At 42.2% G+C, this 9,854-nt stretch overlaps 1 protein-coding gene across 2 annotated transcripts in view; it reads left to right on the plus strand.

Moving 5' to 3' along the window:
* CDO1 (cysteine dioxygenase type 1) overlaps positions 1-9,422 on the plus strand; it is a 13,830-nt gene extending 4,408 nt beyond the window's left edge. For both annotated transcript variants that reach the window (XM_059416100.1, XM_059416099.1), the window contains 3 exons: positions 1,942-2,096; positions 7,494-7,663; positions 8,649-9,422. In XM_059416100.1, the coding sequence (XP_059272083.1) occupies positions 1,942-2,096; positions 7,494-7,663; positions 8,649-8,678 (355 nt within the window). In that variant the 3' untranslated portion in view covers positions 8,679-9,422. The remainder of the gene's footprint in view (positions 1-1,941; positions 2,097-7,493; positions 7,664-8,648) is intronic.
* The last annotated feature ends 432 nt before the right edge of the window (positions 9,423-9,854 follow it).

Raw genomic sequence — 9,854 nt, forward strand, 5'->3', positions numbered from 1 at the left:
AAGCTCAGGTCATGATCTCAGGGTCCTGGGATCGAGTCCCGCATCGGGCTTCTGCTCAGCAGGGAGCCTGCTTCCCTCTCTCTCTCTCTCTGCCTGCCTCTCCATCTACTTGTGATTTCTCTCTGTCAAATAAATAAATAAAATCTTTAAAAAAAAAAAAAAATTCTCCTGGGAATTAACAGAAGGGGTTTAGGCATAAACCACGTATATCAAAACCAGCCCCCCAAATGAGTAGTAAATCAAAGGAGGTAAGTAACCAGTTTAACTTAATATCTCTCTCTGTGTCTTCTGTGGAGTTAAATGTATATGGAGTTTTGCTAAAACTTGACCTTGGTGGTGCTTTGAAGTCCGTAAACAATTTCGGGACCAAAGACCCAGTGTCCACATTTGGACCTAGAAAAGCAATTCACAAATTCAGAGAATCTCTTGTTACTTCAAGTTAATTGTTTACTGTCTTTAACCTTTTTCATTCTTTTTAGCTTTTTTATGTAGAGGGCTAGGCGGCTTAAACTAACACCAATTCTTTGAAACTTGGTTTCTTAATTTGTCCTTAGTGTATACACTTGTGAGTATTGTTAACTCCGTAAACAGATCCTTCTTGGGCCTTTGAGAATGGTAAAAACAATACTTGCAGACCCGTTTTTGATGGAAGAGAGGAGACCTGCATCGATGAGATTTAGGGGGAGTTGGGTCTATAGAGGACTTTTCTCATAGGGAATGGCCTTGTTTGCATTCATTCTCTCCATATTTTTTGAAAGCAGATTATTTCAAGAGTAGGACTAGGCTTGGGCACTTGGGTGGCTCAGTTGGTTAAGCGACTTGCTTCTGCTCAGGTTATGATCCCGGACTCTTCATAGTCCCGCACTAGGCTTCTAGCTCCATGGGGAGTCTGCTTCTCCCTCTGACCTACTCCCCTCTCGTGCTTTCTCCCACTCTCTCAAATAAATAAATAAAATCTTAAAAAAAAAAAAAAAGGACTAGCCTTTATGGATTTAGGAGATGAGTTCTTATGGTTTTACGCATTCAACATAGAAGATAACGGCTAATAACATACAGGTTCATCCTTTTATTACTCTTAGGTTTCCATGAATAAATGCTTTCTGCAGATGCAGGATACTTTCTTTCTCCCTCTATTGTTGGGAACTAATCACAGCTGGCTCTGAATCTACAAAATATTGGCATGATTTCAGTGAAATCTCTGGGTGTTAATACCCATACACATACCTTTTGTCCCCCAAAGGGAGAAGATAACAGAAAAGTCCTGGGGTGGAGTGGGGGGGGGGGGGCAAAAAAACACTATGTTAAGTGATCTTACCAGTCTGATGCAATTTTTTTTTTAAGATTTTATTTATTTATTTGACAGACAGAGATCACAAGTAGGAAGAGAAAGGGGGAAGCAGGCTCCCCTCCGAGCAGAGAGCCTGACGTGGGGCTTGATCCCAGAACCCTGAGATCATGACCTGAGCCAAAGGCAGAGGCTTTAACCCACTGAGCCACCCAGTTGCCCCAATCTGATGCAATTATGAGAGATCATTATCTTTATCCTTTCTCCAATTTCTCCGAAGTTTCATAATTGAGTTGTGGCTCAGCTTAATTGAGTTCTTGAAAGCTGTGTCTTGCAGAAGAGAAAAGGTGGCTGGTTTTGTGTTTCTGTTATCAAAGTAGTATTACAAACCCGCTTTTTAAAAACAGAGTGTTCTGTACTTCGGTTATACATCCAAATTGCCCTGCATGTATGCACTGATATGGAAGACCTAGTATGTTATATGTTGCCCTGAATGCTGTTAATTACAAATTGATGATATTTGCAAAGCCAGCTGAAATGGTTTGTGACCTGTGCTCTTGACAGTATGCTGCAGCGGTAAGCTCTGGGCAGAGTGTTAGGTGGCCTGAGGTGCTGGACTGTCCACTGAGTTCCATTGTTTTCTTGTCTATGTGTAGCAGTATCCATGATCACACTGACTCCCACTGCTTTCTGAAGATGCTGCAGGGAAACCTGAAGGAGACCTTATTTGCCTGGCCTGACAAAAAATCCAACGAGATGATCAAGAAGTCTGAAAGAATCTTGAGAGAAAACCAGTGTGCCTACATCAATGGTAACAACCAATTACCTTTTTCAAAGAGGAAGGCGGAAAAGCCTTCAACTCCCTTCTGAAACACTACAGAATTGGGTTCATGGAGTCATGGTTCCAGATACTTAGAAAATGATCTAAAAGCAGTAGGTTGTTTTTTTTTTTTTTAAGATTTTATTTATTTATTTGACAGAGATCACAAACAGGCAGAGAGACAGAGAAGGGGGTGGGAAGCAGGCTCCCCACTGAGCAGAAAGCCCAATGGGGGCTCGATCCCAGAACCCTGGGATCATGATCATGACCTGAGCTGAAGGCAGAGGCTTTAACACACTGAGCCACCCAGGTGCCCCAGCAGTAGTTTTGTTGGTTTGTTTGTTTTTTAAAGCTTTGCATCTGAATTGGGATCACTTACTCAAAAGTACAAGTCGGAGCCTATAGATTGGTACCCACTGACAAGTTATTTCCTGCCAAGTCCAAGGACAGTTAGCATTGAATATGAATGTACAAAAGTAGATTCTTCTTCTTCTTCTTCTTCTTTTTTTTTTTTAAAGATTTTATGGGGCTTGAACCCCACAACACTGAGGTCGAGTCTCATGCTCTACCAACTAAGCCAGCCAGGCACCCAAAAAGGTGATTCTTAGGGAGTGAAGCCAGGTTGGAAATACTAGTCTTTGTGTTAGAAAATGTTCCAGAAATGATTAGGAATGCTGGCTTGTCCCTGTTTTTGTTTGTTTTTTTTTGTTTTGTTTTGTTTTGTTTGGTCCCTGTTTTTGTAATATGCATACAGCATACCCTAAAAACATGTTCTCAAGGGAATCTTTACAAAGTGCATTATTTAGTAATGATTTATAGATCTCCTACCAAGAATTCGTTCTTCCTCCTAAATGCCATCTGGGAGAGCCATATGCTTTTCAGAAGAGTCTGTGATTAACATCTGTATTTCTAAAGGGGATAGTAACTTTCCACAAAGCCTGCTAAAAATGACGGGAGATCATTTTCGATTCCCATTTATGGATGAGATTGTCAACATATAGGAACAATAAATAACTTGTCTGAGATCTGTCAGCTTTTATGTGCCGGGCAGCATTTGAACTAAAGCCATTTGATTCCCAAGTTCATACTCTTTTTTTTTTTTTTTTTTTTAAAGATTTTATTTATTTATTTGACAGAGAGAAATCACAAGTGGGCAGAGAGGCAGGCAGAGAGAGAGGAAGGGAAGCAGGCTCTCCGCTGAGCAGAGAGCCCGATGCGGGACTCGATCCCAGGACCCTGAGATCATGACCTGAGCCGAAGGCAGCGGCTTAACCCACTGAGCCACCCAGGCACCCCCAAGTTCATACTCTTAATTGGAATGCCATCCCACTGATGTAAAATAAAATACCATAGAGACTTTTTTCCTGGCTATGCAACTTTCCTCTTGTATCTTAAAGTCCCATATTAGTTGTGATACTTGGTCTCAGTTTATTCATTAGTTTAAGAATGTAAGCCACTGGGGCGCCTGCATGGCTCAGTCAGTTTTGTGTCTGCCTTCAGCTCAGGCCATGATCTCAGGGTCCGGAGATCGAGCCTTACATCAGGATCTCTGCTCAGTGGGGAGCCTGCCTTTCCATCTCCCTCCCTGCTTCCCCTGCTTGTGCATGCACACTCTCTCTTTTCTCTGCCAAACGAATAAATCTTAAGAAAAGAAAAGAATGTAAGCCAATTACAAAGGTCAGATAGTATGGGAAGTTCCTCCCCCGTTCACAAAGCACAGAGGTGTTCATTTCTTAGGTGGCAGGAAGCTAAATTTTATTTGAGGGTTGCTGTATATATAAGGCACACCAAATTTCCTAGAAAAACTTTGTTGCCCAATAAGGCCAGAAAGGATTTCAGCTAGAGTCCTAGAGTCTTTATGAAACTAGATTTGGTCTTAAAGAGGAGGTAAGCTTTATTCAGGGGTCTTTAGTGCAAAACCTCCAGGAGCCAAGCAGGTGCAATACAGGCCAGGAGTAAGGCTGTGGAGTACTGGTGTATGCAGGCCACACTGTCCAAGGGGGTTAGTGACAGCCACTCAGTTCCAGCCACATAGTTCGAATTCTTTCCACCAAAGTGGGAAATTCTGATTTCTATGGGAAATTTTGCCAGTTGGTAAAATATGGGGGGAGGGGATAAACTAAATATTTTTGTAGCCCATAAGATCAAAAGCCTCAAGGATCAGCCTTTGATTTTTACAGATGCAGGAGGAGTACAGATAGGTACTGATGCTGGGAATGATGTTTCAATAAAGGGAAGAGCGTGCAGGAAGGGAAGGCACAATCTTTGCAAAGAATGAAAAGTTCTAGATGGGTCTCACTAGACAGAAGAAGGGAGAATGGGCTTGGATAGGAGTGGTAGGAGAGTAGAGTGAGATCAAGGCCTGGGCCTCCCAAACCAGCTGAAAGTAAGAGCTGGCTTAAGTCCATAGAATTTTATTGGGAGTATCTTGATGGATTCCATAGTGGTGTGCAACATAGGGTGGAGGAAAAGGGAAATTGGGGCAAGGAGATCAAATTAAATAATGTAAAGGCAAATGGTAGACATGCCTGGACCAAACCGGCATCTATAAGTATCTCCAAGAAAGGTCCAAGGTTTTTGTGACAGATGGTACACCATAGGCATAAAGGAAAGGAGGCAAAGATGGATGGATGTGTGACTGGATGGAAGGATGGATGGATGGAAGGATGGATGGATGGGTGGACAGATGGATGGAGAGAAGGTAGGATGTAGGAATGGATGGATGGATGGATGCTGGGATTATTAACACTAGGTATCAGGCACGAGTTTCAGGGGCTTCTCTAAAGGATGGTGGCTATGTGGGGTCTATGCCTGCAGGATTGTGCAGCTTGCAATTGGAGAAACAACCAGTTTATATAAGGGCGGCCATCTCTTCAGAATGTGGAACCTGGGTTCGGAATTGTGCCTAAACCAGTCTGTTATGAGCAGTAAGCTATAGAACCAAAGAGTCTGCCTTTGAGAATTACGTCCCATTTCAGGAAATGAGGAAAATGTCTAAAGATCCCAGAAGCTGTGAGTGGTTGGAAGGTGGTCTGACTATAGCTGGGATAGAACTACAGTTTTCGCCTTCTAGGCTTTGCCATTGTCTTGTGTGAGCTCACGGAGCCAGATCATGAAACGTAAATCAGAATTTGGTGCCTCCCTTGACTACATTAATTAACACAATTCCTTCCTTGATTATTCCTCAAACTCTCTCCTAACTAGAAATTTTTTCTCAACATGTTTTTGAGTATTTGGTCTTCCCTCCTTCCCCTCCCCGCCCCTTCCTTCCTCTCCTCCAGAGGCCTTAGCTTGAGTGTGAATTGGTCAGTCACTCACCTAGGGCTCACCCGCCATTCCTGAGGTCCTCTCCCACCATTCAGGCTTTCCCTTTGCTCCCTCCCGTTGCTGGTCCCCTTTTTTTCCTGATCTCTTGTCTGCTTCATTCTTGGCTCATGCTCTTATTTTGGTGAAGGATATCTTCATTAACTCTATGAGAAAGGGTTCATGGAAAGTATGTTTTGAGACCTCATGTATCTAAAAATGTCTATTCCATCCTCTTAACATGGTTGACAAGTTAGCTGGATGTGGAATTAGGACCTAGGATCTTCTCTCCGAGCTATGAAGGTAATCCCTTGACTTATCATTTCCAGTCTTCTTTTTGAAAGCCTGGTGCCATTCTGTTTCTTGATTCTTTCTGTGAAATTTTGTTTTCTTTCTAGAAACTTTGGAATGTCAGTTAACCTTTTGGTACCTTTTCCTATCCCCAGTATTACAGTCCTCTCTCTTGATTCATGACTTTCATTCATTGTGTTGGGTAGTCTGTGGGTCCTTTCATTCTGGAACTCTGCATCCTTCTATTCAAGAAAATATTCTCAAGCTATTTCTTTGGGGTTTTGTGGGGGTTTGGTGTTTTGGTTCTGTTTCTGAACCTCTCATTGCTCAGATATGAAACCTTCTGAACAAGTCGTCTGATTTTTTTTTTTCTTTCCCGTTTTCTGTTTTGTCCTCCTCTGTTCTCGGAGTCTTTTCCAGCTTGCTCAGTTTTTCTTTAAGCCTTTCTATTCAGGTTTTTATTTCTCAGATATTCCTTTCTATTTTCTGAGAGCTCCTTTAACAAGGAGCCTGTTTTCTCATCTCTTCTCTGAGGATATTAATCATAAAGTTGCTTTTTTTTAAAGTCTTCTCCTGAGCAGTGTCTGATTCAGGGGTCTATATTTTGAGGGGGCGTGGTGCTACTACTAGCCTTGCTCAGTTGTCTGGTGGCCTTGGCTGTATGCTAATACTTGAAAACTGAGGACAAAAAAAAGTTAACATGGGTGGTGTGTGTCAACTAGACTCCCTCTAGAGTAATCTGGCAGACCTTTCTCCTTGAGGAACAACTGATGGAGACATCTTAAAAAGCTTTGTTCTGGAGCCGATCAGATTCCCTGAGAAGGTGCTTCCCATCTCCTGTCTGGTAGGGGACAAGGAGGAATCCCGTCTGGCAGCATTCTGGCAGCTAAGTGGGGAAGAAAGCAGGGATCTTACCATTCAGTAGGTAAATGATCACCTGTTAAAGTCACTTGTTTTTTACCTGGTATCTGCCAGTTCTGAGTTCATGTATTGAGCTCTTTATCTAGAGTATAGATCTCAGACTTATACTCAAGGGAAATGAGGGAAAGAAGTAAAAGGGATTTGAGCTTTTTTTTTTTTTTTAAATATTTTATTTATTTATTTGACAGAGAGATCACAAGTAGGCAGAGAGGCAGGCAGAGAGAGAGAGAGGAGGAAGCAGGCTCCCTGCTGAGCAGAGAGCCCGATGCGGATGCGGAACTCGATCCCAGGACCCTGAGATCATGACCTGAGCCAAAGGCAGCGGCCCAGCCCACTGAGCCACCCAGGTGCCCGGGATTTGAGCTTTTAACCAGTTCCTGAATAGGCCTTGAACCAGTTCCTGGATTTTTCACCCCATCTTCATCCCCGTTTCCAGAGCACCTGTGTTGCCAGTCCCTGAGCTGTTGGTGTACACAGATAAAGATGTGATATCAAGATAGCGGTCAGGTTAATTTTTGGCTTTTTCCCACGGATAGCTCAGGATTAGCTTTCTGTCCTTGGCCAAGTGGTTCATCTACTTTCAGGCTCTTAAACTTTTATTGATGTTGGCTCTTTCCCCATTGGTGGTGGTGGTGTTTTGGTCTTGGTGGACTGATGCCCTTTTAAAATTGTTCTAATACAATTGTAGGGGGGTTTCTTTCAGGAGAGAGTAGAGGGCATAGCACTTATGGTCTTTAACTGGAAAGTCCCTTTGAAGTAACTGCTCTCTATAGCAGATTGATTTATGCTCTCAGGTGGTTAACAAAACTTTTATCGGCACCTGTCAGTCGTCTAAGCTCCTTCATCCACTTCTCCTTCTGGGGTCTTATGTAGATTCCATTGGCTTACATCGAGTCGAGAACATTAGCCACACGGAACCTGCTGTGAGCCTTCACTTGTACAGTCCACCGTTCGATACGTGCCATGCCTTTGATCAAAGAACAGGACATAAAAACAAAGTCACCATGACATTCCACAGCAAATTTGGAATCAGGACTCCATTTGTAAGTAGAAGTTCTCTCTCCTAGGATTAAGTGCTTTGTGGGTCAGTGACATGACACTGTACACATAGCTTTTTTTTTTGGTTCCAGATACTATCCAAATGTCTTGTGGTTAAGTATGGTTGAAATGAAGAGTGGGACGGACCTTAACGTGGGGGAGAGGGTCCTCGTATCCTAATTCTTTTTCTTTTAACTTGGGAGAGGATATTTATTTTTTTCCATTTATATATGCTTTAACAACATAAATTCTATGCAAAGAGTTACGCATGGAGGAACTTAAAAATGTATGCTCATTCCTGAAGAAAATGTTTCCTCATTTCTTAGAGAAAAGAGAATAAAAACTATTATTTGATGTTAACTGCTCCTGCTGTGACTTAATGATCACAGGCCTGCCTGTGAACTAGGACAACACAAATCACTCCCATAGTTAACTTTCCCAAAGTCAAGGCCCTACCTATTCTGATGATGCAAACACATATCCGTTTTGATTGCCAAGTTGCTTTTTCTTGGAGTAGTGATACTCTGTAGACCACAAATCAGTGAGAGGAGACTCTGGTAACTTGTTCCCCACGTTTCCTCCTAAAAATAATCAGGCCGCCAACAGTGGTCTGGTATAGCCAGTCTTCAACCTGCTGCCGAAATACTTTGGCCATTCTGCGAAACAGTTTCAAATTCATAAGAGACTGTCCAGAAATAGACAATGCTTGAAAACCGATACTGATCCTAAACAAATCTTGAAAAATGATCCTAAACAAATCTTAAAGTACTGCCTCAAAGGGAAGCGAGAGCAGAATTTTCTCAGGTGATTGCCCAGCCTCATTGTCTGCATTCCGATACCCAAGAGATAGTCTTATCACAGGAACAAAACACCAGGGCTTCCCTGCCAAAGCCAGGTTTTCATATACCTCTAAAAAAGCAAGGACTCCTTAGAAACGGGCTGAAAGTTCTCATGTAAAGATTCTGACACAACTTTCTTTGTCTCTTGCAGACAGCTTCGGGATCCCTGGAGAACAACTAAGGAGTACCACATCCTCTAAGGTTTTAAGCTTAAGGTCTGCTAAAAGTTTTACCCTGGACAGGGATGCCTCCAGCAGCTGCTGTCCAGTAATACACCTTACGAAGCCAATACTTAGATCTCCTGCAAGGCAGATGCTAATTGTCAAGCATTCAGCAAGCAGATAGTGCCCCAAGCTACTGCAGAAGAAAAACCCCATTAAAGACCAAACAGGCTTGTAATTTTAAAGGCCAATGCAAGTGCTCTCCTGGTTTTATCCTCTGAATTCAGTGGAACCATATTGGGGAGGGATGTCAATGACTATCATCAATTCAATGAAGGTTTTTACAGCTTTTGGAAACCCTTTGGTCTCTGAATTGTAATTAGCAATAAATAAAAACCAGAAACCACAGACATCAGATGCTTGCCTTGTTCCTTAGAGGACTAAATGTAGGCGTCTTTTGTATTCTTTGTATGTTCTTAATATTTGCAGAGAATTTTTTGAATCTATGGATTTTATTTTTTCATTCTTACTTGACAAATTCCTGTCCATGAAGTAGCAGGATATGGTAGACAGAGAAACTCAAGGCACTTTGCCGTTTGGTAATGAAAGGGAGGCCAGAAGATTTTAGGAAAGTCCCTGTGCCCCTAAATCAGGCCAAAGCAAAAACACAAATTCATGTCTAATGTGTCCAGGATCCTAGTCAAAGACTTTGTACTGCCACTAACATTGCCAAATAATTATAATAAAACTGGATTTGAATACAATTCCAAGTTGTCTTTCTGTTTAACATGATCAGAATTTCATTTAATTCATTCTTTCTTAGACTTTGGTGGGGTACCAATACTGCAAAAGATACTTTTTATGAGGTGAGGTGGTGAGAGAGCCAAAAAAAAAAAAAAAAGATTCAATGCAGCTTACCTTTTCATGCTTCACATACGTTCACTAAATGCCCAAGGGGTATGAAGCCGAGGGGCTCTTGCCCCCGTGTGATTGACCAATGTGAGTAGTTTGGCCTGAAAATTAGGCGTGGGTCTGTCCATGTTTCAATGGGAATTGGTTCCCAACATTTAAAAAGAAATTTCATAGAACAACGTGTAGATTTCTAGCTTCTTGAAAATTTGAAGTCACCGCATTGCATTTTCATTGGTGTCAGTGAGCTGGGCTCAGACCTGCCCCTTCCAGTGGGGCCACCTCCC

Source organism: Mustela nigripes, chromosome 12, assembly GCF_022355385.1.
Source record: "Mustela nigripes isolate SB6536 chromosome 12, MUSNIG.SB6536, whole genome shotgun sequence".
NCBI lineage: Eukaryota > Metazoa > Chordata > Mammalia > Carnivora > Mustelidae > Mustela > Mustela nigripes.